The sequence below is a fragment of the Juglans microcarpa x Juglans regia genome, chromosome 3S (assembly GCF_004785595.1).
Source record: "Juglans microcarpa x Juglans regia isolate MS1-56 chromosome 3S, Jm3101_v1.0, whole genome shotgun sequence".
Classification (NCBI taxonomy): Eukaryota; Viridiplantae; Streptophyta; class Magnoliopsida; order Fagales; family Juglandaceae; genus Juglans; species Juglans microcarpa x Juglans regia.
Genome location: NC_054599.1, coordinates 22,041,190 through 22,068,636, shown reverse-complemented (window position 1 = coordinate 22,068,636; position 27,447 = coordinate 22,041,190). Strand labels below are relative to the sequence as shown.

Genomic DNA, 27,447 nt, shown 5'->3' with positions numbered 1-27,447 from the left:
CCCAATATTTGGTAGGGGCTGAAGATTGGGCTAAAAGAGAGAGCTCAATTTCAACAATATGGCAATGATGCCGTTCAATGCTGCCATTTTGTACATGAGAATATGGACAAGTGATTCTATGGGAAATGCCAACATTTTGCAAAATAGCATGAAAGGGGCAGAACTCACCGCCCCAATCAGATTGAATAACGATAATATTTTTAGAAAAAAGTATTACGTACATATTTAATGAAGGTTAGAAAAAGTGGAGAAACATCAGATTTTGCACGTAAAGGAAAAAACCAAACATACTTTGTAAAGTCTTTAACAATAGAAAATTAAAATCTAAAACCACTGGAAGATAGCATAGGCGTAGGTCCCCAAACATCTAAAAATAACAACAGAAAAGGAAAATTAGATCGAGAATGTAAGAATGGGTGAGGGAGAGTGTGTGATTTGGCTTGAAGACATGCTGGGCAGGGAGACGAAGTGGATGTGGAAGTGATTGGAAGATTGTGATGTCGTATGGTAAAGAAAGTGATCCGAGGATAGGGGTGACCAAGATGAGCATGCCATGTGTTTGGTGAGGTACAACCATTCTTAACGTAGCCCTGAAGAAGTACCTCCTGTTAATGTAAATCCTTCACAAAAAAATCAAATGAATTAAATTCAAAGAAAACTGAATTATCCAAACAAAATTTTCTAACAGATAATAAATTTTGAGAAATTAAAGGAACATGAAGTAATTGACAGAGAAGAAAATTGCCAAAAGGTGTCAGAAGTAAGCAAGAGCCAGAATTTTGAATAGCAAGGGATGATTCATCTCCAATAGTTACTTGGCCTGGCCCCTGATAGGGAGTGGACTCCAGATTAAGTTTAGAAAAATTAGAAGTGAAGTGGGTAGAAGCAGTGGTATCTAGAAACCAATTAGTAGATGCAATGGACATATTCGGAAAATTAGTGAAATTAGCTGAAAGAGATGGGGGAGGAGGATACTGATATGCATGATCAAACCGATGATAACAAGACATGACCGTGTGACCAATGTGATTACAGAGCTGGCAGGTGGGTCGATTAGCCTGAGAAGAAGAAAAGAAATTAGAAGGAGACGAAGCAAAATTACGACCACCCTGTCCATGCCGAAAGCCACGACCACGGCCTCGGTTAGGAGGAGTAAATGAACCTTGTGTAGTGGTGGAGTTAGCAGTGAAGGAATTGCTTGAGAGGAGAGATAGGGTTTGATGTGCAAGACGTGATTTGTGATTTACAAGAAAACTATAGACCTGAGAAATGGAGAGAGGATCAGGACAAGTAGTGATGGAAGACACTATGGACTCGAAATCAAATCTTAAACCAGTCAAAAAATAGATGATGAACTCAGAATCAGGGATAGGATGGCCTGCGGCATTGAGATATGCAAACAAGGCCTTGGCTTTGTGAAAATTGGTAGAGATTGAATTAGACCCTTTTTTAAGAGTTGCAAGTTGAAATTTCGTAAGCATGAGATGGGTTATGGTCTGAGTAGAGTAAAGATTGTGAAGTGTTTTCCAGATTTGCTAGGAAGTGGAGCAATCAAGAACATGGGAGAGAACAATATTGGTGAGGGAGGAATAGATTGCAGATATTATGAGTTGATCTCAAAGAAGCCAAGAGGTATAGTTTGGGTTGGGTGCATCGTTGATGGTGGTGGGAGGCATGAGAATGGATCCGTCGACATATCCAAAGAGTTGGTTGCCACGGAGGAACGTGGTAATTGGGGCGTGCTAGAGTAGATAATTATATGTAGAAAGTTTGATGGTGATGAGATGTGCGATTGAATTGGTGATGAAGGGATTCAAAGAAGTGGGTTTGGGTGTTGTCATGATGATCGGAGAAGGAAAGAGTGGGCGTTGGCCCTATCGGGCTCTCGATACCGTGTTGAAGCCAGTAAGAAATTGAGTGCAACAAAGGTGTTTGAAAGAATGCATTAAAGAGATTTTGTATTGAACAAATACATTTCTGGTATGTTGAATATATCCCTCAATACAGTAGCACTCATATTTATAGAAGAAATGAATAGTTACAAGAGAATCATTCTAGAAGAGTCTACAATATTCCATATTGAGCATAGTTGGTTTTGGCATTTTGTTGAGAATAAGCAGCGGATGCAATGGAGGTGGCATTTTGTTGAGAACATGCAGCGGATGCAGTGGAGCTTGTGAGGTGTTATCCTTTAAGGCAGGTACACATGCTCTAATACTGAGATTTCCAGATCACCTCCTTGTATTTATTTTCTTTTCTGTTTTTCTTTCTTTTGTTTTATCCCTTCCAAAGCAGGTCTCAAAAAAAGGTTTGGGGTCGACAAGCTAGAGCTAGGGATGGATAGTTTTCAAAATAGGGTAGTGCTAGTGTGCCGCCGAGTTTTGACCGCTGGGCGTGCCCACCAGTACAAATTTCACTTTTTATTTTTTATTTTATTTTTATATATATTTTTAACATATTTAAATACTTTTAAATATATATATATATATACCAATATATTAATAATTACTTCTTTAATCAGTAAGTCAGAAAAAAATTAAAACAAAATTAAATATTATAAATGATCAAAATGAATGAATAAAATGAGGCAGTATAATGAGCTTATTCTTCAAAATAATGGGTAGCTCCAAAAACCTTTGAGACTCATCTCTTCAAGTCAATGTCAAAGCAGAAGGGAATCAAGTTCATCCAATGCATCCAATGAAAAAATCTTTTCTCATTTATAAAAGAATGGTCAAAGTAGTAATTACATTTTATATAAATTGATGTGGTAAGCGTCTACGTAAACAATGTACTAATAAACATATTTGCAAATAGATTTATTTAGCCTAACAAAAAATAATAAAAAAGAATAAACAGCAACTCAGGAATTTTAATTTGCGTTTGTAGAGAAAAATGAATAGAAATTTAGGCAATGATGTAGTATCTTATATTGAAGGTTGGCACAAAGTCTATATGATATTTCAAGAGTTATATGCGTCTCAAGATGTCATTTAATTTTTTAGTAGTTTAAGATTTTAAAATAAAAAAGTAATTTTCTTTATTTTATCTTTTGAATTACTAATGATGATGCCCTTAACTATGAAATTAGTCCTGATTTGTATTCATAAAACATCTCATCTCATCATTATAATTTTTTTAAATTTTCATATAAAATATAATAAATAATTCAATTTTTTTAAATTTTAAAATAAAAATAATATTTTATTTTTTTATTTAATTTTTAACAAAATATTTTATTTCATCTCATATCAACAATAATTAAATGAGTGAACTTTGTTTCCACAGTATTATAAAATCATGAAGTTTGGGCTTACGATGCAATTTCAAGGAATTAGATACGTGCACGTTAAAATTTGAATGAGACGTGTGCAACGGCCCAAGTTCTTCCATACGATTACGAACACCCAATCAATCCCTTTGCTAATAAGATAAAATGGAATAAGATGTTTTGTTAAAAATTTAATAAAATATTATTATAATATAATTTTTATTTTAAAATTTAAAAAAATTAAATTATTTATTATATTTTGTGTAAAAGTTTAAAAAAGTTATAATGAATTATTAATGATTATATGAGATGAGATGATATAATTTGATTTTATATAACCAAATCAACCTTGAATTTAGAATTACTGTTCACCATCTTCGATGATCCATTATAAAAAAAAAATAATGATATACATCATATTTTTATTTTATTTTTATCTTACTATATAAAATGTGACACTTTTATCACTTTTAGATAATTTCTTATTTTTCCAAAAAATAAATTTAAAAATTGATGGACAATGATACTTTGTTATAATGTAACGAAAGTGTAATGTAAGGCTGTGTTTGGATATTGAGCGGAGCTCAACTAAGTTAAGTTTTTTATGAATAGTAATGAGTTGAGTAGTGAATAAAGTTATGTGAGACTCATCTAAACTGAGTTTAAAATATATTTAGATGTTAAGATGAGTTTAGTACTTTTTATAGAAAATTAAAAAAAGTTATGGGTCTCATGTATAAAGATGTTTTAAGTTAAAAAAAGTTATAGGTCTCACGTGTAAGAAGGTTTTGAATTGGAATAAATTTAATAATTTGAGAATTTAATATTTAAATATTAGATTCAATTTAAAATTAGACTGAAGTCACTTAAGCTTAACTAAGTTCAATAACCAGACGGAGCGTGTGATGATTAGATACCGCAGGGGAGCTGGAAAAATGCATGATCTGTCTAGCTCGCTCGGAAGAATCCCCCCACCATATACGACAGCAGTCCGCTAGAAATACGCAATTAGAAATGATTAAGAGACAATTAGTAAACAACTTTTGCACAATTAATGAATAAAGTATTAATTTTTTTTATAAAAAGTTTCATATGTTTGAATTTAAAAATTATTATTTTATTATATAATTTAAAATAATTATGAAACGGTTGTATTGTGTCATTTACTCACTAGCAATATATAGCAACCATGCATACGGATGTTTGATTTGCCCATATATATATACATATAATTAAATCACGACTTGGTAAAGCTTTAAATTAATAAAAATATACAGATTTTATTATTTATTTTATATTTTAACAATTTTTCTTACGTGTGGGTCAGAGACCTCTATTTTGATACCGTATTAAATCGTTACTTAAATCATAAGTTTAAACTAATAAGAATAAGTATATTTTATTACTTATTTTATATATCAAGATATATGTGTAGGTGTAAGTATTTTCAATAAGTAAATTCTAGGCCTATATAGTTCCTCGGAGCCCATGCAAGTTTAATAAAAGAAAATATTTGTAAGTTTGCTTATAATTGATATACTTACGAAAAGCTTTTCATATTAATATATATATATATATATATATATATATACATATTAGTTAGCTAAAAAAATATTGGTGTTTTATTATTATTATTTTATAATTGAGTCCTACAAATAATTAGTATTTTTAAACACAAATTTGTAAGTAACATAATTTTTTGTAATTTTGTAAGGGGATGGGGTGTTGGACTTGATTTTTGAACATTAAGTTGTGGTTGGGATAATGAATTGAGATGAGATGAAAGTTAAAAATTGAATAAAATATTATTAGAATATTATTTTTTAATATTATTATTGTTTTGAGATTTGAAAAAGTTGAATTGTTTATTATATTTTGTGTGAGAATTTAAAAAAGTTATAATGATAAGATGAAATACTTCTTATATACAAACATGACCTAATTCTTTAAGAGAGGAAAGAAAATGCCATCGGGCTACAAGTTTTTTTTTTTTTTTTTGGCTGATCATCTAACATTTTCACCACCTTAATAACTTTACGATCTCTCTGTAAATTAAGTTTACCATTGGAGGAGATAAAGTATTCAAGGCAGATTCAATGACTCGGTGTTCATTACATTAGCCTGTCTCCTAATTCCTTGTCAAACAAGTTGTTGAACTATATATTATGATAACATTATAAACAATGATAAAGAAGGTCGACAGGGAGACATGAAAAACTAATCACGACAATCTTTTAAAGTTCCCTATCTATATTATATATTTGAGATTATCTTTCTACGTGGAAGAAGCTAGCCAATGTCTAGATGCACAAGACATTATATTAAGGTCTAATTTGGGTAATGAGGATATGAGAATACATCATTATTATTTATTATTTTATTATTACTTTTTACTACTATTCAATATTATATCGTTATTTTTTTATTATTATTCACATAATACTTTAAAATACCTTACTATTCAAATGCAACCTAAATCTACTCAAAAGTCTTATTGAGTTATATCTGATTCATCTTCCAAGCTTCTCGAATCTTAACCAATCAAGTAGTACTGTTGTGTAGAATCCAATTCATCCCTCGGCGCAAACTAGAGATAGACATATGACATGGGTAATGTAGTATATATTCAGTACTATTTAATATTGTCTGAAAAATTTCCTCAATTAGTTATAATCCGCGTGTATAATCCACACAAGATATTTATGTTTTTTTCACTCTACTTCTTAAGATTTAAGTATAAAATCTAGATATATTGACTACGTGTCATATATTCTCCTCTCAATTTACCAAAAATATTCTACTTGAGTCGAAATTCATGTCGTGCACGAGTCATGAACTCACTTTAGTCCTCTCCTTTATATTAGAACGTATGAGAATGAACATTAATGCATGGTTCAATCCAAATTAAAATATATACAAGAAGATAAGAATCGTCCCATGCATTGAGGGAGGGAAAAACCAACATATAGTATGCCAAGTGGGAATTAAAAATATAATATTATAAAAAACACTCTCCCAGTTGATTGTATATTCCATTCCATGCTTAGTCCACCCACCGGCTTGCTTACGAGTCATGGTCATTTAAGATTGGTTTGGTTACACAAAATCAAACTTTCTCGTCTCATCTTATTTTATATAATCATTATAATTTTTTTAAACTCATACATAAAACATAATAAATAATTAACTTTTTTAAATTTTAAAACAAAAATTATATTAAAAAATTATATTATAACAATATTGTATTCAACTTTTAACAAAATATCTCACCTCATCTAAATTACTTAACCAAACGAGGCTTTAATATTTACATCCTTATCCATTTTTTTTGTTTTTTTTGCCTATGTATTTGCTTTGTCGATGCATGTGGCTAATTTAGAGAAATATTATATATATAAAGAGATTATATAAAAGTAAACTTATTAACTGACGTGACTTCATATGATATGTTAGATTTATTTTATGATAAAATGAACTTTACAATATAACGTACCATATTAAACCACGTCACTATGTGAATTTATTTTTATGTAATACCTTTATAACTAAAGATTATATTAAATATGCCTGTATTTTTTTCTTTTCTCTTTGTATCATTCAATTATTTTTTAAAAAATAAAACACATATAATTAAGAAATTAATTACACCAAACCCGACCCTACGAGTACTGACTTCATAATGTTTTGAATAATTCTTATCCATACCCATGATCCCAAAAGAGAAATGTCAAAAAATGGGAGTGCCCGTAGTGTGGATTTCATGTCTTAGAATAGGCAGGCAGAGATCAAAATTATTTGAAAAAACTAGTGGCCTGAAAACATATGATCCTCCTCACATGTAACCCTAAATATGCATGAACCAAGAATAAAAAGTGAAGCAAGTGATGAAAAGATATGTGACTGAAACAGATACTCTTTGCAGTGCTTTACACAAACTAAGGCGCGCAAATGGTGGATAGAATCATGGTATGTTTTAGAAATCTAAGATTCCTCAATCCTCTGCCTTGATCATGATCGGACCCCCCCATCTAACAATAATAAATCAACCATCCATATATATGTATATATCCTAAGTGTTGTCTGAATAATGCATGCATGGTTCTGTAACGCCACGCTTATCCTCCTACTCAGCACCCAAGTTTGTTCGTATTAGCGTGAGAAAGAGACCGATCCTCCTCCAATCTTAAAGTGTGGTTAAAGTAAACAAGAAAATGTAATTTAATTATTTATATTTTATTTTAATATTTTATTTGAGCTAAACTCGAATCATCTTATGATATAATGTAATTATTTATATTAAAAAAATGTATTAATTTTAAAGAGATTTTATAAAAATAAACTTATAATTTAACATATTTTAATTTGATAGGTTAGATTATAAAAATATTTTTATTATAAAATATAACATATCCTATAAAATTTTACTGTACCATTGTATTATTACAATGGCAACAAGTTCAACTAGTAAAATCATTTTTTTATTATTATTTGTTGAAATAAGTTCTTAACGCAATCTAATCTTGATATTTTTTTAGGGGTTTAATATTCTTTGAGCGGTCCAGGTCCTACTCTGGCGGCCGCCCATTTATACCGCTTGTTATTTTTTGTGTGTTTTTTTTATAAATTTTTTTAATATATTTAAATATTTTTAAAAAATAAAAATATATATTATTACACTTAAAATTAATTTTTTAATCACCAAATAAAAAAAAAAAAAATCAAAACGGTGTACTATAGCGGTCAACTGTGGCGGCAGACAAAAAAAAAAAAAAAAAAAAAAAAAAAAAAAAGATGAATAGAGCCAAAAAAAAAAATTACAAAAAGTTACGAAAAGTATCTATCGGTGAAAGTGAGCGGTCTTCGACTCTTTCTCATATTCTTTTACGAAGAGATTACACACCTTTATCTTCTCCTCTGTGGCTCTGTTACTCTGCAGTCGAGAGCAAGGAAAAAAAAACAGAGAAATCGCTGGAGAAGAATGCAAAAAGCGTAATTTCCGGATACGTGTCTTTCTCCCAATGGTCACTTTCACAAAGCCGTGTTATCAGCTGGGTCGTAGGCTTTAAGTCAACATACATGAAGTCCCTGATCTGATCACCTTGGAAAGGACAGAAAATCGAAGCGACAGGCAATCTTCACACTTATTTTCCACGCAAGAACCGAGAATTTTATTGGCGGGTGATCTACCAACCAGGTGACCTTATAAAATACTCTCTCTTCTTTATTAAAATCCCCAACCCATTCTCTTCCGTCTCCCTCTAATCCTGCCTGTTAATAACAGGACAAACCCTCTTCCCGAAATCCGCATTTACTCAAAGACAGACGCCCAATTGAAGCTCGAAACGTGCCCCGTAAAGCTAACGACGTTACGGTGAGCACTGAATGGTCATGTTTACCATCCCCGTTTGCCTGTTGATTAGAGGACAAAGAGATCAGTATAGTACAGTAACCGGTTGCCCAAGGTAGGACAATAATTCGGTTCCGTTTCTAAAAGTAGTTGGAAAATTAATTTTTTTATATAAAAAATAAAAAATATTAAAGGAAAAATATAAGGGAGAGAGTCAGTCACAAACTCGCTAAGAGAAAACTAAAAGAGCGTGAATAAAGGTGTGGTGCTCTCTGCAGACGTACGAATAGTAATGGCAGCGGCAGTGATGCAGCAGTCTGCAGAAACGGTCTCAGAGAAAAAGGACATAGTCGGCGACAGGCCAAAGAGATGGCAGAAAGTGGCTCTTGAATCGAGGAGATGATGCGGTTTCTCTTGTTCTTAAGTATCTAAATATAGAATTACAGTTACTTTTTTAATTGTTGCCGCTGTTGTTGTGTTCCGAGGTTATTTTGATTGTTCGGACGGTGATGATCGTCAATCGGCTGCGGATTGGTAGAGGTCTGTGTTGAGAATTTATCTGAGAGATGGCGTCTTCGAGTGTCCCGGTGGCTGGTAAAGTTTAATCAATTCCAGGGGCTTTGAATTGCGTTTTTTTGTTGATGATTACCCTGTTTGTTATATGTAGCAATCGGGAGTTTTAGAATCGCTGCTCTTTGTTTTTCTGGTGGTGGATGGTGTAGATTCGGAGGAGGATGCGCTATACAAGGAGCTGTGGCATGCATGTGCGGGACCTCTGGTCACGGTGCCTCTCCAGGGGGAGCTAGTTTTCTATTTTCCTCAGGGTCACATCGAGCAGGTACTATATAAATCTCTTCGGATTTTGTTCAATTTCTTCTGCACTTTTCCGATTCTTGATATGGAGGTGCAAATCTGCAATGCGTTTCGTTGAACTAATTTTGTTTCTATGTCTATATGTTTATGTAAATGTACGGATGCATGTATAGGTGGAGGCTTCGATGAATCAAGTGGCTGAGCAGCAGATGCCAGCTTATGATCTTCCAGAGAAAATTCTCTGTCGCGTTCTCAATGTTCAATTGAAGGTAAGAGCTTGCCGTCACTTAAAAATTTTGGAGGCGCACTTTTTTGTTTACTGCGGTGCTCCCATTCACGCTCTCAATTGAGTTTTTTCCCCCCCTTTTCTTGGTACTGAACTGAAATTTAAACTTGATCGAGGAAGGCTGAACCAGACACCGATGAAGTGTATGCTCAAGTGACTTTGGTTCCTGAACTCCAAGTACGTGATTCTGAAAGTGATCGTTTATGGAATTCCGGACGTGAATTTAAAATATGGAAATAATAAAGTATGAATCTTATGTTTGTTCTGAACAGCAAGGCGAGAACTCGGTGGAGGAGAAGGGTACTTCGGCTTCTTCCCATCCTCGGCCTCGTGTATATTCCTTTTGTAAGACGCTTACGGCCTCCGATACAAGCACTCATGGTGGTTTCTCGGTGTTGAGACGCCATGCCGATGAATGCCTACCTCCACTGGTTGGTTTGGCTATTCATCTTGTGTCTTTTTAGTGGCTCGCTTCTTTTATTCTGTAATTACATCATACCTTGGTCTTCATTTGAGTTCTGAGAAGCATTGAAATTGCTCCTTTTTTTGCAGGACATGTCCAAGCAACCTCCGACTCAGGAGTTGGTTACCACGGATTTGCATGGAAATGAATGGCGTTTTCGTCATATTTTTCGAGGTAATATCAAGTACCTTCAGTGACTTTTGTTTAAATCTTGACCTAGCAATTATTTGATTCCTTGGTCCAATATACGTTTGCAAAGTATCCGTTGTAAAATTTGATTGAAGCATGAAACTTGTCCATACATTGTATTCATTAAAATGAGAAATCGTGAATTGTAAATGTGAATGTCAGGTCAACCAAGGAGGCATCTTCTTCAGAGTGGATGGAGTCTTTTCGTCAGCTCCAAAAAGCTTGCTGCTGGGGATGCTTTTATCTTCTTGAGGTTTGTCTCTTTATTTTCAAACCAGTTTCTATGATTGTGATCCCAGTTTCAGCTTTTCATTGGTTCACTAATGACTACAGATTGTACCATGTTGCAACCATATGAAATGTGGCATGTAAAATAGTTATGTGGTGGTAGAACATTTTTGTCTGATCAGTTTCTAGATCCTTTTGCTCTCAGAGGTGAAACTGGGGAACTTCGTGTGGGGGTAAGAAGAGCAATGAGGCACGGAAGTAATATTCCGTCTTCTGTCATATCTAGTCACAGTATGCATATTGGTGTCCTTGCAACAGCGTGGCACGCTGTTAATACGAGTACCATGTTCACTGTCTACTACAAGCCAAGGTGTGTAATTTTTTCGTTACCTTCCTATCATCGAGTGACAATTTCTTATATACCACATAGAAAAAATCTACACAACCTCCTACTTTTCACACAATCTCTGCACACCACACTTTTTTTTAATTTTTATTATTTTTTTCTTTTATCAAAGATTTAATATATGAATAATGAATAAAAGAATTGAATTAGTTTAAAAAAAATAAACTCAAAAAATAAAAAATTAAATTAAATTTTAAATTTTAAAATTATATGGTGTGTGTAGGTTTGGGAGGTTGTGTAATATTGCTAGAAAGAAAAAGAAAAAAAATCACTTTCAACCTTGTTAATAGGAGGTCGTGTCTAGAGAGAGTTGCTGCCAATTTCAGAGTGCCTAAAAACAAAAAAAAAAAAACAATTTCAGAGTGTCTAAAGTAGAGAATGAGAATATTGTTGATTACAGGAATATTGTCTAAACAATACATTTCAACTGAAGTAATTGTCAGTCTGTGTCATGTTACAGTGCATGGTTTTTTTCGTGTGCTCTGATCTCCTGATATTGTCTAAAGTATATTCATTCATGGAATAAATTATGCCTAGTATTGAGCTTTATACATATTTTTTAATGCAGTAATGTCATGCAAACTGAGTGTGTATGGTGTAATCCTGTTTATTTTTTTAATCCTTGGCATACTGCTTTTCCAATCTATGAATTTCTTATACATGATATGTTATAGGACTAGCCCAGCTGCATTTATTGTACCCTTTGATAAATATATGGACTCTGTCAAGAACAACTGTGCTATAGGGATGAAGTTCAAGATGAGGTTTGAGGGTGAAGACGCTCCAGAACAGAGGTATGATCTTTTATTGAACCCTGCTTATCATTTTTCAAACTTTATGAAAAGAGGAGGAAAAATGAAAAGAGAATTTGGTTGATTTGTGGAACTTTTGCCTCCATGGACTAGATTCTCTGGCACGGTGATTGGAACCGAGGATGCCGATTCTGTAAGGTGGCCGGGATCAAAATGGAGATGCCTGAAGGTACTAACTTACAGTGCATAAGTCCTTGAATTTCATAATCCTTTACATGCTAAACCTTGTGTTCTTTTGCAGGTTCGATGGGATGAAACTTCTCCCATCCATCGTCCAGAAAGAGTTTCCCCTTGGAATATAGAACTTGCTTTGACTCCTACTCTGGATGCCCATCCAGTGTGCCGATCAAAGAGGCCTCGTGGGAACATGGTATCGTCATCTACTGATTCCTTTGTTCCTACAAGGGAAGGTATAGAACAACTGGTGGACACATGCTTCATAACTGTTTATTGTTTCACCTCTGTCACTGTTATGCTGCGATTGCAGTTTATTTAGACACTGTTGTTAAGCTCCATCATTTACATGATCAGGTTTGCCTAAATTTAGTGTTGACCTTTCACCAGAGAAAGGGTTATTAAAGACCCTGCAAGATCAGGCAATATCAACCATGGGATTGGGAGGTGGTGTCTGTGCTGAGAATAATGAGTCAGACACTACACAAAACCCCCCTTTATGGACTCAGACACAGGGTAAGAATCAAACTGAATCGAGTTTTGGTGAAAGAGTGGGGCCAGATGACAGTGCCCCTAAAATGATGCATGAGATGAACTATAGAAGTCCAGTATCACGCTCTCTGACTCCTTACGGGTTCCATTGGCCCTTTATTGATCAAAATTCTGATAATGCGGATCGATTGAAGAAGCGTGTTTTAGATCAGAATCAAAAATCAAATTTATTTACATTTTCCCAGTCCATGTTGCATCCCTCATTTAATATGACGGAATGTGGCATACAACATCCTGCACCAGCAGTTGAGCAGCATCCGGTTAATAGGTTGTTACCTCTGCTGCCACCTACAAGTATCGAGGATTCTCCCTGTACATCACTGATGAAACAACAGCCTCTGTTTTTGCAAAAAGAAGAAATGAAATCCAAGGGAGATGGCAGTTGCAAACTCTTTGGTATATCACTCATTAGTAGTCATTTGGCCACAGAACCAGCCACACCACATGAAAATTTCATGCATAGGACAGAAGGGCAAATTGCTTCTCCATCAGATCAGCTGCAAGATTTGGTGTCGGACCCAGGGTCGCAGAAAGCTGTGTGCCGAATTTCTTCAGAGATATCAATTAAAGATGATGAACGAATGAGGTCTTTTCAAGCCTCTGAGCGGCTTTCTAGAAATGTCCAGGACAGGCTTCAGAGCAGTTCAACCGGATCTTTTATCAAGGTTTTCTCCTCTTAGACAACTGAATATAAAGTCTAACCTGTGTTTCCATCTAGAATTCATCGTCTTATATCTGTTGAAAACAGGTTCACAAGCTGGGGGTTCCTGTTGGGCAGTCTGTGGACCTCACCAAGTTTGATGACTACAATGGATTGATGGCTGAGTTGGATCATATGTTTGAGTTGAACGGTGAATTAATTGCTCCCAATAAGAGGTGGATGGTGGTTTTTACTGATAATGAGGGTGATATGATGCTTGTTGGAGATGATCCCTGGCAGTAAGTACTCAAGTTCTGCCTTTCTCTGTTCTTTATTCCTCTCCTTTCTTTCTATCCTTCAACCAAGACCGTGTTTCTCTACTTAATTTCTTATATGTTCACATCATCATGTTTTAATTCCAATCACGTTTCCATATAATGCAGAGAGTTCTGTAGCATGGTCCGTGAGATCTTTATCTATACTCGAGAGGAGGTTCAGAAGATGCGACCACAACCCTTGAATCCCAAAGTCAATCAGATCTCACCAGTTGCACGCCGAAAGATGGGTTCAAAATAATGAATGATTTGACACTACTTCAGGTGTGAGTCCCAAAAACAGGTTTGGTATCTACGACTTTACATGGTTGTTAATAAGTTTGGAATGCATTAACTCTGATTTTATGGGTAAACCTTAAAGATTGTTGTACTTCCTAGTAACCGATTGGACATTAGTTTAATGTAACTCAGAATATTTCTGCCTTAATTGGGAGACGAAAGAAGGGAGATTTTGCTGTGCATTCTTAACTCAGATGGCTGATTAACTAGGAATTTAGAAGTCATTTTTATTCTCATCGTGTTTGTTCAGGTTGTGGAGCTGGCAAGTCTACGTTTTAGGGTGTGCGGGGTAACTGGCCTTTGAAGGGAAGCCCTTATCTTTTGCGGTCGATGCTTAACAGTATAAACTGTCTACTACATGCAGTTTTGGTTCAATTGCAAATCACTGTAGTATATAGTGTTTTGTTTTTTCTATTTTTGGTGGGTTGGATAAGAAAAATTGCTGTATCAAATGTACAGATAATTTGCTTATAATGTTCGAGTAATAGTATATGCCAAGAGCTAGAAAGTATTTAAGACCCTTGTAAATTGTCATGATCTTTTACTTTACGATTAATGCTAAATACAATCGTGGAGTGTGCAACTGTTGTGCAATCATTTTGAAAAAGAGTGAGAGATCCACTATTAAAAAAAAATAGATCCTGTATTTATTCACTTTTTTTAAAGGGATTGTGCGATGTTAGCACACTCACGATTACAAATATTATCTCTCTCTCTTAATTCTGTTATGTTGTTTATTTGAGACTTGGCTTTCTTAGTGACTTCTTGAAAATTGTTAATTTTAATTTCTGTTTATAAGCTAATTATGTTTTCTTTTCCAATGTGGAATTATTTGATTACTAACTCTAATAAATTAGATAAAAAAAAAATACAAACATTTCCTCACTTTTGAATTTGAATTTCAATTGTCTAACTCATTGTAAAGGGTACTAAAGGACCCAACATTTCTTATTCCCCATCAATCATTAGGTTAATTATTAATGACAAATTTAATGATACTAAGATAGGTAGATAAGAGTACAATTGAGAATGTAATATGCAGTATTTTTTTTTTCTATCCATTAAAATAGACCGTTGCGTATGAAGAAAACAGAAAAAGAATGATGGGTCAATGCTTTTCTACCCGCAATGGTAGAGCCGAGCCATTCCTGTGTTCACCATCCAATAATCGGTTCAGATGCACAGCACCATCGCTCTCGAAAAAGTAGCGGTGAAGGGCCTTCACACATTGTTCAGCTTCACTATCATTTACTATCAATGAAATATTCACCTGATTGATACCAACGATATGTATTTAGTTTTTTTTTTTTGAAAAAATGCCACAGTATTTACAGGAATTATGATGGAAATACCTTTGACGCCCCTTGTGATATCATCTGAACATTAACTCCATTGCTTTGTAGAACACGAAATACCTGCCAAAAAGGAAGAGGTTTTATCCTATGAAAAAGATGGAAAGAGAATCTGTTGTGCTAATGACACAAAACTAGGATTCAATTAAATATTGAAATGAATATAGCTCAAGATAATCTCCACAAAGTTTTATGAGGGAATAACACCTTCTCAAGCATCAACGAGGAACGCTGAGCATTGCCAACGAGAGAGATGATTGATCTATATTGCAGGAGATTCACCTCTGCAACTTTCTCAAGCTCTTCCACTACACGTTCAAGTTCCTGATCAGATGAAAAATGGGAGCAAATGGATTTAATACACCAATTGAGAGAGGTTTTAGCATTAAATATCCACACAGCCACAAATTCACGAGCGGGAGTCCTTGCAAGCAAATTGGAGTAAGAAAATAAATAATGTTCATAGACTTGCCTGCTGGATCAGTTCTCTGCTCCAAAGTTTAGAAGGATCTAATGTCAAAGATACACTAACTTCACTAGTAGCCACAGCGTCCACAGATATGCCCAAACCTTCGAATATTGAGAACACCTACTGGGAGAAATATATAGAGCAAATAACATTACCACTAGCATAAGCCATGAAGGCAACTGGTGGAAGAACAAATTCAAGTTAAAGAAACATTTTCTAACCTTTGCAAGGAACCCGACTTGACCGAGCATGCGGGTACTGACGATATCCACCATGGTAACATTCTGCTTTAAAACTATGCTGGTCAGCTCAGCCTGTAATTGCATTTACGTGAAGAAAAATGTCAGTACTGTTGAATTCCTCCACACATTAGGATGAAAAATTTTCACCTGCAACGAACCTTGCTCATATCTCTTGTTTTAGTAATGAGGGTGCCGGGAGCTTGAGGGTTGTATGAATTCTTGACCCTAACAGGGATATCACCCTCTCTGGCTGGTCTCATGGATTGTGGGTGTAGTACCTGCATACAGGGCATAATATGAAAATTAAATTTCCCTTGTGCCCTTGTCTTCACCAAAAATCAAAGTGCAACAGCCCAACCTTATCTCTCAGATATTAACATGCTAGCCGAATCCCAATAATTTATTTTATCACAATTACAGATATGTGCAACAGTGCAAATAAAAGTACAACATGGATATTACTAACAGCTATGAACAAACTCCAAAAACACGCTTTGGTTACTTGGTACTTAAGCTCCTCTGTCTCTCTAAATCCCAACTTCTGTCTGGTATACATAGTACTGGGCATTCTCTAATCTCTAAAAGCTGTGACACCCTCTCCCTCTCTTTTTAGATCCCAACTTCTGCCCGATATGAATACTGGGCATTCTCCAAACTGCAAGAAGCAAGATAATGATAAAACTAACCTGAGCACCAAAGCATGCAAGCTCCTCTGCCTCGTCAAATGTCAAATAAGGTACAGGTTCAGCACGTGGATAAATGGTAGGGTCACAGGTCAAGACGCCATCAACATCTTTCCACACCTGTTAAAATTCTGTTAATATCTATCAAAAGAGGATTCACATAAATTTCTCCACTAAAATTTCTATACTAGAACTAGTTCCAGATAGAAAGTGTTTATGAATACATGCATGAGACTGCCCATTTGCACATTTGAGTTCCTCCAGTAAGTGAATTCAGGTTCTGATTCTGACCTGAATTTCCTGCAAGCCTAAAGCTTTGCCAATGGTTGTAGCTGTCAAATCACTACCGCCCCTACCCAAGGTGGTAACCGCACAAGATTTCCAGCCCTACAGTAAGAGAAAGCACATTGCAAAATCTTGCTAATATACTAAAAGATTAAGAGTAACTCCTCAGCAGTGAAATGGATGCAACTGCAGTTCAGTAAGACCTTCCCAAGGAAGCCGGTAACAACGGGAATTGCAGGATCCTTAACCCAATCACCATGTAATCTCTTGGCAACAGCTGGGTAAGTTGCTTCCAAGATGTCTGCATTCGTGAAATCGTCTGTGGTTATAAAACCAACATCAAATGCGTCGTACTGCAAAATTCACATAGCAACAAACTGTAAGTTGCTGCTGAAATCAATGGTTGGAAAACAAAAGAGTACACGAATGATGAAGAATAATACATACTTGGCGTGCTTTAATACCGATTTTATTCAGATGAGCAGCAAAGATTCTCGTGGACATGCACTCGCCAAATGAAACCAAGTAGTCTTTCGTGCGAGGTGTTAACTCCTTCATCATAGCTATTCCTTTCAGAAGTTGCTCTAGTTCTTCCAAGAGAGCTGTAAAATATCACGCGTGCGAGCACAAAAAATAAACCCTTATTACCCACCTCAAGATCAGACAATTCTGTAGCACATTCAGAATAAGTAACTGATTTCCACAAACGAAAAGAAAGACTCTTTCAGCGCTTAAATTAAAGAATCCTAACCAGAGACCACAGAGCGATCAACACCAAGTTCTTCTACCGTCCTGAAAATGATAAAAAAACACCATACTTTCTCATCATGGAAAAATGGCTATAGAGCGCTATTTCTCTAGCAGTAATTAAAACACTTCAAAATAGAAAGAAATTATTATATAACCGTCAAACCTAAGATGCAGCTCCTTTACAGATCCCAATTCCTCGATTTCCGAAGCATTAGAGACTCCACAACTGACAGCCTTCTCTCCGGCCTTCATTACAAGCATTCAACTTCATAATTATCGCTCTCAATACGACATGATAAAAATTCTAAATTTCTTTGTCTTTTGTTCGTGTGTAAATTACCACAAGCAGTTTGTTAGTAGTTTTTCCTATAGCAGAGAGAACAACGACGGGCCGTTCCTCTGGAAAACTGAGAATAAGAGTGGCGATCTCTTTCATCCTCTCCGCCGACGCCACGGACGATCCACCGAACTTCATCACACACGTGAAACCCTCCGCATTTCCACCAAAAAATTGATTCCCTATCACGTTTTCTTTAAGCACAGCCTGCACTCCTCCTCCATTCTTGGCACCGACTTTTACTAGCTTCATCGTGGCCGCTCTCCTCCTAGAAGAATCACCAATTTTCTCACAGAACAATCTAGAACGCGAAGCAACGGAATTCGAGAATCCGAGCCGGTTCATGAATCTGTGACTCGAAAATTTGAGACCGTGTGCGTGCAACGAAGCCGCCATTGTTGCAGAGAGTGGATATACTCAGATGTTGTATCGGCGAATTACGTGGTCTTGGATTTCCTCAATTCGGAGAGCACATGAAAGTCGAAAGCAAAAATGCAGGAGAGGTTTTTTATGCGTCCGTTATGATTGTTAAGACTTTGGATATCGGAGCTGAGGGAGGGTGGTGAGGAGGGAAAGTCGTAATGAAAAATAGATATCGTGCGCTGCAGCGGGAAGCCGTTTCTTTCGCTGTAAGTTTAGTTGACTCACTCGCTGTTATTCGTCTATATTAATTTATAGAAAAAATTATTTACCTACAATATTTATTATATTTTCAATGAGATTTTTTTTTATAAAATAAAATTTTAAAAATAACATCAATTTATAAAAATACTTTCATATTAAAACACTGTTATGAAATATATTGTAAAATATGATGTGTGTAACATTAATATTCCAAAATTCAAATTCAAAACTACTTCTTTTCAGTATGAAATCATCGGTTATCCCAAAAAATTAAATTTATAAAATAAATATATTTTATTATTTATGTTCACATCTTATCAATAAGCATATATAGTATATACCCCTGTTACAAAGTTAAAACTACATATTTACATTTTAAATAATAATAATTAATAATAATAAGGAAATATTCCACAATTCATATTTTTAATATTTTTTTGTTATTTTCTTATGGGTAAATGGTAAGAAGTACTTTCATTTGTTATTTCATACCATTCATTTATATTATTAGTTGGCTAAATTTCAGTAAGAACATTTTGAGATAATTCATTTAAAAAATATATGGTTCAGTTGTTGGTTTTGATAGTTTGAGATCTAATTTGGAAATTGAGTTGTATTTTGGGGTACTAAATAAAATTTTGCTTAATTTTTATCCTGATGTATTGAAGTGACATGCATCACCATGGCCATTGTAAATGGAAACATCAAATCTCTCTAGTCTCTACCATAATGTTTATGTAATAAGAGACATTGATCCCTCGGCATTGTTTGCTGAGATGTTGAAGGAAGGCATTCAAATGGATGAGTTTTTGTTCTCCATATATAATTCTCCATCAGCGATTATGGTGCAAAAGGTGGATTGGATTATGAGGCTTTCAGTAGTAAATAGGATATGTTTGGGTGTCAAACTCATCTCAACTTATTTCAAATCAATCATTGATAGAATCCACTACTTTTTCAACTTTTTATAAAAAGTTAAACATATATCAACCTACGTCAAACATTCAAATACATTTCAATAGGATTTACAAAACACTATTATTCAAAGATCAACTCAAATTATCTGATATCACTTTAGTACCCAAATGCAGCCTTACTGTTGATTTTTATTTACCTCAAGTGTGAGAGTTTCAACTTTCATGTTAAATAATGGTACACGTACACCCATTTTACAACCATGTTTCAAATTGAAGGTATTTCTATAAAATGATATTACTTTTATATATTATTTTACAAAAATATCATTAATTTAAAATAAGCTTGTATGAAAGGTTGTGAAAATGATTGTCCTTTCATATTTTCTAGCCAAACATCAAAGATCAGGATGAGTGGGCTTGTAGAGAGATATATTCAGAGGACTATTCCGACATGAACCTCAAGAGGAACTCTTGTGTGGGCTTCTAGTTGCTCCCTCGTGCTAGCAAGGTTTAGTAGGTGGGCAGAAGTTAAACGATCATTATGTTTGGAATTGTTGACAGCTAAAAACTTCTGTGGTGTGAAATTGCAGTGGCCGTATCCCAAGTTCCCAACCTACTCAAAGTACTCTCGCCAGATCAAGTGCAGGTTTTTTTATTTTCTCTCTTTCCTTGGGCCTCCAAATTACTTACTTTTTCTTCTGCCCAAGCATCACCAAGGACTCTACATATAGGGTGTGAGCAGTGCAGACAGCAGTAGCATCAGGGTCTATTCCCATACTCTGATAGAGAGTGTTATTCAGAACAAATTAGAAGCAATTCCTTCGACTCTACAGCTAAGGACCACAGAGGATGGATAAAATCTCAGCATGTCTGTGTTGTTGTCAAAACCCATATTGGCTTTGAAGTTCAGTTGTTTGAAAATGCAGGTAGAAGCTCCCACTGTAGTTTCCCCTTGCCCTATGAATTCTTGGGAGCATTACTTACTGCAGAAATTCTTTTCTCATGCTGTAGTGCTGTGAACGAATCTTTTATTGCATCCAGGTATTATTTTCAAATGCTCTTTGCATACTAGGAATTTGACAATGGCTGAAGTAATATTGATAAGAATCACCTTCATAACAGAGAAGTTCTCAGCATTTAAGCTAAATCTCACATTCTCTTGAAACGGCCATTAAGTTTTGAATTATTAATTTATTTAAATCTGTAATAAGAACAAATAGCACTAAAAAGAACCAAAGAAACACTTATTTTCCCTTTCACTTGAGATCTTTACAAAATTCTTTTACATTCACAGAATGGACAAATCCAAGGAGCCAACAAACAAACAAATGCAGTTTGATTAATCTTTTTGCAATCAAACTTTACATACAAACTTGATCGAGTATCTGGTACAATATCCGATCAGTAAGATCAGAATGCTTCTGGAAGTGGCCGGCCTACTAAGAAGGACTTGAACAGCATAAGTGATCGCTCCGGCTGCGAGAATGGAGCTTCATGGGATGCCCCTCTAATGGTGGCAAATGAAAGAATGTTACCATAAACTTGAGTCCAGCCACCAACCTGAAGGTAAGGCATTGAAAATCTATTTAGAACAACAAACTTCTCAGTAATAACACCTAGTAATTATTAAGACCTGAGTATTTTTCAACTAGATTCACCTGTTGCCCTTCAAACCAGACTCTGTACGGCACAGTAGTTTTCAGTCCTAATTCCTCTGCTAGTCTACGAACTAATGTTCTTGTTCCAGTCAAAGGGATGACAGAATCTTGGTCTCCACTGTAATTTGGAAATCAATATGTAGTCAATAACAATGATCTTCAGGATACAAGTTTTTTTTATTTTTTTATTTTTTGCATTCATTTATTCAACTAATATTGGTAACCTTAAAACATGAAAGAGTAAAGGCCATATGCATTTACCTGTAAACCAAGACTGGGATTCCTGCCTTGATGAGTTTTCCAACGATTGAGATTGTTGGAATCTCCAAGTCAAGTAGCTCATAGTTGAGGATACTGCAATAAACATGGCAGAGAATAAGTTTTTTAAGAACTTAATGAAACAAAATCACCCCCAAACGACCAAAGATTTAAAAGAAGAGGAATGTGCAAAACTTCATTTTTCTTTCAAGCGTAAAGCCTTGCAAACTTGTATATTTCATGTCTTTCAAGACGTATTAATCTGATTTATGTTAGAAGAGAAGTACTTGCTACAAACAGCCCATCGACGTACTCCTACAAGACGTGCATGAAGAGCCATCTGCACATCTCTCCTGTTTAGATAATTTACTATTTCATCTTCCACGCAGACATCTATTGTCTCACCAACTTGCTGTTGGACAAAGAAAACCAGAATTACTGAGTTGTTTATATTTGATTCATAAAGGCAATTTAAATATGGAATCCAGTTTGGAGTGGATGGAAATGCCAGCAAATGATGTAAGTACTCACCTTAGGACTCAGGACTTTGGATTGTGAGAACACAGACGATATACAGACATCAAGGGTAACATCATACTTGTCCACAAATCTACTGGTTTCTCTATTCACTTGGCTCATCACCTTTAAACAAATCAGAGAAACACTATCTCTGTAATATTCACTCACATATCGTGAATAGTTACAAACAGAAGTGAACAATTTGTATGTAGAATCCGATATCAATCCATGCGCCCAGAAGAACTCAGCCCTTGAATTGAAGTCCGTGGAAAACTCTAAGACAGGATTACCCAACTGCAACCGGAGGAGAAACGCATCTTAGAACAAGAATTTACGGGCAAATTGAAAGTCTCAGAAATATTGGGTTTGAATTAGTTATCTGTTCATCGAATTATATTGCAAATAAGTTAACATCCAGTGTATATGAGCGGTTTTTAAGTGAGTAGATGGAAATTTTGGGAAAATACTAACAGCAATGCCTTTCAAGTTGAACAACTCCTTCTTCATTTGAAGCATGAGTTCTGCTAGTTGGGGAACATAATGACCTGGATATGAGCAGTAAAAAGAAAAGAAAAGCTACTCAGTCTCTATTCCTGTTTATCTTATTTGACTGAAGGAAGGCATACGATCGTGTTGAAACAACAAAAGAATATACCAGCATAGCTCTCCCCCGTAATGAACAAACTTCTGTTCCTATATAGTGGGAATCTCTCAAACCATCTTTGCAAGAACACCAGATTGTCCCTGGCTATAAACGACAAATATAAAGGTTAAAAGTGTCAGAAACCAAAGGTAGCCTTCTGCAAAGGTCAGGTCCTTATAACTGTAAAGTGAAAGATTAATAGTGCTACACCAAATGACATATTGAGCTTTTGTAGAAAAGAATTTTTGGCCAACTCCTCTTTGTGTAGAAAGAAATCAAAAGCTTTCCTATGGAGAACAAAGGATCACCTCAAAAATATAAATATAAATAATAATAAAAAAGGAAGAAAAAGAAAAAGAAAAAGGAAAAAGAAGTTGACTCGGATTTTCGGTGTAGAAATTTTGTTTCTTCTTCAGTCATGAATTTATTCCTGAACAAAAATAGGCTTATCTTTCTTTGCTTACAAGACTTGTACAAGGAAATTTGGGAAGGAAAATCAAGAAATTTTAGAAAAGAAAAGAAGTTTGGTGGAGAGTAAGTATTGAACAATGAAATTGGTGAAGCATGCCTGTGATCTTGTCATTTACAGCCTCATCAGAGGAGAAATCAGTTGCATAAGAAAACCCAACTCCAACTGGTGACTCCAAGTACAACATATTTGCTTCTGCAAATTTGAGAGCATACAAGTAAAGATCAGAATCGCCCTTTACCCATGAAACCAAACAACAAACTCAGAAACAAATGGATAAACTTTTCATACCTCTATTCCAGCTATATTGGTTCCTGACAAGTACCTCCCCACTTGGCCTAAATGGCCCATTTTCAGAAAATGCCCCAACTCCTAATGAAGAACAACCAGGACCTGCAAGAAAATTTCCAGACATTCAAAATTTAAATAAGCCCATTGGCTCTCTTTTTAATTAAAGGGGAAAACAAAAAAAAGTCAAATCGTAAACGAGTAATTGGACCTCCATTTAGCCAGAGAACAAGAGGCTTTGAAGCTGGATCCACCTCAGCTTCAGCAAAGTAGTAAAACAAAGCTCTCTGTTTTTTAGCATCAACGGTCACATAACCTGAATACTGCCCGAACCCGACTTGGGGTTGACCCGGCAACCTGTCAATTCTATCAACCTGAGAAGGAGAAGATACTGCTGCTGTAAAAAAATGTAGCAGAAGCAAAGCTACAGCCATTGCCTTGGTTTTCAATGGTAGAGAAAGCATGATCCAACCCCAAAAGAAAAGCACCTGGAGAGAGTTTTAAGGAGAGAATGAGGAGCAGCTCAGATGTTGCCCAGTGGGGGGCATTATAAATAGGGCTGGAGTTCTTCTATTTTGTAATTAGCATTATTTGAACTTTTGTCCCTTTTGAAGGACTAGGAGCTGAATCCTGAAAGTGATGTAAGAGACTCAGATCACAGATGACAGTGTGAGCTTGGTCTCCCCCCCCCCCCCTTCCTTTATATCTCTCTGTCTGCTGACTCAGCTGAGGGTGTGGATTCTGGAATGCTTCTTAAAATGGACAGAATGTGCTTTAAAGTCCTGAAGTTTTTGTTTCTTTTTTGAGCAACTTTAAAGTCCTGAAATTATTAACGGAAGTTGGAGGATTCACTGTTTTGGTTTTTGTTTTTGTGTTGGACCAAATTGTCAGCAGGAAATTTCTCACTGTCTTCTGCTTTGAAACTGTAAAAGTTTATTTTTTTTTAAGAAAATAGAAGACTGTAACAGGTTATGGAGTACTCTGCTTTTTCTCATCAAATGGGTGAACGTGACAATGAGTGCATCTCTAAGGAAATTAGTCAGAAAAGTGATTATATTTAAGGAAAAGTATGCCAGAAGATTATGAACTTATGAGGCTAATGTCAGTGAAAAGAAGCAAAGCCTCAAAATAACAAGTACAAATACAAAAACTCAGGGACAAAAGAAATACAAATCCGAAATTCTGAATCCAAATCTTTTTCTTTCTCAGTACTTTTAACTTTCTTTCTTGAATCCCCTCCTGCGCACACAGTGAATGATTATACGTACATATGTATAATGCTACATATGTAAAAGCATGAGAATCCAACAAAAACAAATTTGAAAAAAAAAAAAATAAATAATACTACATACAATTATAGATTATGTAAGTAATATATACTCTTTTAAAAAAATATATAATTTATTATTAAAAAATTAGTTTTTTTATGTAGATCTTATCTTTATTTACTTTTTTTTTTTAAATATATTATAATTATAAACATCATTTCTATTAAAGAGAAGAGTGGTAAAGAAAAAAGAATATTTTGCAAATATGCCACTAATTTTATGGTACCATATTGGTTAGAATTTTGGTGGGGGAAAGCAAAATGATGTTGTACCCTGTGAAAAATTCAAGAATATCTTAATTACTATTTACTGTCCTCGGACCTCGACCTGTCGATATAGGCTTTTTTATCCCCTCTCCCACTTCTGAAGATTTCAATATCTATCTCTGTGTCTGCGCACTGTGAGATTGTGAATGGGGGGTCCTCTCGGTCACGGAACCTGAGAAATAATGACGAGGGAAGTGGACAGGCAGCAGAAGCATTTTTAGGGAAAAGCTTGCTTCTTTATTTTCCTCTCACTTTTATTAGAGCATCTTCGTTAGCTTAATTAAATATACCTTTAAAATTTAGTTAATATTATATTTTTTTACATTTATTTATTCTATTTAAATTTAATTTCTACGTTAAATTAGTTATTCACTCTTTATATAATAATAAAAGATTATTAAATTAATAATTTTTTATTTAATTTATTTGTATCACATTTTATAATTCTACCAATTTAATATTAATAATAATTATATTTTAATTAAATTAAGATTAAAAAAATCATATTTTTAAAAGTCATTTAATGCTAATAACAAAAAATATTTTATTAAACTCATCTAAATTTCTATCTAAATTTCTTAATTACAAACTAAATAATATTTTTACTTGGAGTGAAAAATTAATATTTTAATATTTGATAAATCAATTGTAGTTCTTCATCTTTAACCAACCACTGTAACAGAAATATAGTTTATTTTAAATTTGATCAATCCAATGTAGAGTGTTTTTTATATTAATTATGTAAATTTTAATTAATCTTCTATTTAGTCAAACCAATGTGAGTGCTCTTATCTGATGTGAATATTCACACACAAAGAAGAGTGTTAGGTCTATAAATAAATTCTTTAAAAATAAAAAAACAATTTTATTGCCTGAAGTCATATAAATTGACAATTATAACAAGATGTGTTACGTTAAATCACTTTAATTTATAAGATAAAATTTTTATAATTTGATTTTGTAAATTGAGAGAGAAAATAACTGTAAAGTTGGATAAGTAATATTAAGGTCTTGTTTGGATGTTAAATTTATCTGAATCTAACTCAGTTCAATCTAATTTTAAATTAAGTCTAATATCGAAACACTTAACTCTTAAATAACAAAACTTTTCTAAATTCAAAACATCTTTACATGTGGAACTCACAACCTTTTTCAATTCAATACTTTTTTACACTTGGGACTTATAACTTTTTCAACTTCTCATAAATATATCTAAACTCATCTTAATATTCAAACATATTTAAATATTAAGCCCTAAGAAATCTATAGATCCTTGTTTGATTCTACTCCTCATATCATGATCAAATCCAATCCCTTTACATTCTTTTACATTTTTTTTCTTTTCTGCAAAATTGCACTTTTTGGACGGCTGGTTGCTTGAGTTGATTAAAAAAAGTCAATTTTATAAATTAAGGAGCATTTCCCTCCAATCACTATTACATTTATTAATGCGTGGGCCTCATCTCAGCTGCCAGATTGTCCCAAAGGCTTCCCCCCACTCATAATTTTTTCTGCTACATACGACAAGTTATAATGATCTGTTATTGCATGTTTTGTTTTCTTACGCAACAAGGTAAGGTCTTGATACTATTTCAATAGTAAAATATTATTCAAATATTTTAAAATTTGAATCTAATTTTTATTACAAATTATATTAGTTAGATGTGAAATACGTGTTTCATAATAGAATAAAATGAATGCATTTTTCTAAAATTAGACCCCTTATATAGAAATATTACGGTGACAAATAAATTCATAAATTAATATAACATTATGTTATATATTAAATTTATTTTACAATAAAAATAATTTTATAATTTAATGTACCACGTTAAATTACGTCAATTTATAAATTTATTTTTATGAAATTCTTTTGTATCTAAACATTTCTCTTATATATTAGTCACACACCTTTTGGTTTTTCCTTCAAAATATTTAAAGAGTTAAAATTGTAGTTTGCATTGTACCCGAACAAAAATGCTTATACTTAAAAGAAAAAATATATTCATCATCTTAATTTCTATCATCCTCCTATCGTCTCATGATGTGGCATTAAATTATAGGTTTATAAGTGAATTGTAATAAATAATTTTCAATCACCTAATACCACATTATAGAATGATGAAAGTTAAGATGATGAGGAGTATTACTCTTCACCTCTCTTTTTGCAACTTTTCCCCCCTCTACTCAAAGAGCCTTTTTTTTTATGATTATGTTTTTATTTGTATAGAAGAATAAAGTTAGCTGACTTTTTTTTTTCTTAAATAATTAGTAATATACGATTTCAATTCCTATATTTGGCCTACCAGCTAGACTAAACAACTATATATATATATATATATATATATATATATATATATATATATAAGAGCATGGTAATTCAATCCATGTTGGTATGATTGAGCCTTCCTCTTTTTCTACCAAAATTTATGTGAATTTATAAATCAATCCATAATAAGAATATAAATGTTTTAATCACAAACTGATCATAGAAAAATAATCCAACCAATTGATGTGACTTGATATGATAAATTAAATTATAACGTTACTTTTAGAGGTGTAAT

At 34.1% G+C, this 27,447-nt stretch overlaps 3 protein-coding genes across 3 annotated transcripts; 1 reads left to right on the top strand and 2 right to left on the bottom strand.

Moving 5' to 3' along the window:
• The first annotated feature begins 8,845 nt into the window (after positions 1-8,845).
• Positions 8,846-14,314, top strand: LOC121257411 (auxin response factor 2B-like). The gene is made up of 15 exons (XM_041158402.1): positions 8,846-9,212; positions 9,341-9,456; positions 9,605-9,700; positions 9,838-9,894; positions 9,990-10,148; positions 10,270-10,354; positions 10,532-10,622; positions 10,803-10,967; positions 11,678-11,797; positions 11,909-11,984; positions 12,057-12,225; positions 12,347-13,206; positions 13,290-13,480; positions 13,625-13,799; positions 14,046-14,314. Exons 1-14 carry the CDS (start codon positions 9,185-9,187, stop codon positions 13,755-13,757), a joined length of 2,346 nt encoding a protein of 781 aa, XP_041014336.1. The 5' UTR covers positions 8,846-9,184; the 3' UTR covers positions 13,758-13,799; positions 14,046-14,314.
• Positions 14,315-14,429: 115 nt separating this feature from the next.
• Positions 14,430-18,456, bottom strand: LOC121257412 (aspartokinase 2, chloroplastic-like). The gene is made up of 13 exons (XM_041158403.1): positions 17,917-18,456; positions 17,740-17,822; positions 17,578-17,618; positions 17,274-17,428; positions 17,030-17,179; positions 16,833-16,928; positions 16,545-16,661; positions 16,017-16,136; positions 15,838-15,930; positions 15,614-15,736; positions 15,355-15,471; positions 15,148-15,210; positions 14,430-15,065 (listed from the first exon to the last, which is right to left on the bottom strand). The coding sequence occupies exons 1-13, from the start codon at positions 18,307-18,309 to the stop codon at positions 14,904-14,906; spliced, it is 1,713 nt and encodes a 570-aa protein (XP_041014337.1). The 5' UTR covers positions 18,310-18,456; the 3' UTR covers positions 14,430-14,903.
• A 2,221-nt stretch (positions 18,457-20,677) lies between these two features.
• Positions 20,678-23,781, bottom strand: LOC121257410 (serine carboxypeptidase-like 45). The gene is made up of 10 exons (XM_041158401.1): positions 23,501-23,781; positions 23,293-23,394; positions 23,101-23,196; positions 22,545-22,637; positions 22,361-22,434; positions 21,902-22,183; positions 21,658-21,782; positions 21,374-21,466; positions 21,113-21,230; positions 20,678-21,014 (listed from the first exon to the last, which is right to left on the bottom strand). The coding sequence occupies exons 1-10, from the start codon at positions 23,751-23,753 to the stop codon at positions 20,865-20,867; spliced, it is 1,386 nt and encodes a 461-aa protein (XP_041014335.1). The 5' UTR covers positions 23,754-23,781; the 3' UTR covers positions 20,678-20,864.
• Positions 23,782-27,447: the final 3,666 nt, after the last annotated feature.

Coding starts and splice junctions, on each gene's coding strand:
- LOC121257410 (XM_041158401.1), bottom strand. CDS start 23,753: ATGCTTTCTCTACCATTGAAAACCAAGGCAATGGCTGTAGCTTTGCTT. Junction 23,395..23,500: donor TGTTCTCTGGCTAAATGGAG/GTCCAATTACTC, acceptor ATTTTCTTGCAG/GTCCTGGTTGTTCTTCATTA. Junction 21,783..21,901: donor CCAAAGTCCTGAGTCCTAAG/GTGAGTACTTAC, acceptor TTTGTCCAACAG/CAAGTTGGTGAGACAATAGA.
- LOC121257411 (XM_041158402.1), top strand. CDS start 9,185: ATGGCGTCTTCGAGTGTCCCGGTGGCTG. Junction 12,226..12,346: donor CTTTGTTCCTACAAGGGAAG/GTATAGAACAAC, acceptor TTACATGATCAG/GTTTGCCTAAATTTAGTGTT. Junction 13,481..13,624: donor GTTGGAGATGATCCCTGGCA/GTAAGTACTCAA, acceptor CATATAATGCAG/AGAGTTCTGTAGCATGGTCC.
- LOC121257412 (XM_041158403.1), bottom strand. CDS start 18,309: ATGGCGGCTTCGTTGCACGCACACGGTCTCAAATTTTCGAGTCACAGA. Junction 17,180..17,273: donor TCGGTATTAAAGCACGCCAA/GTATGTATTATT, acceptor TGAATTTTGCAG/TACGACGCATTTGATGTTGG. Junction 16,137..16,544: donor TTGCATGCTTTGGTGCTCAG/GTTAGTTTTATC, acceptor CCCTGTATGCAG/GTACTACACCCACAATCCAT.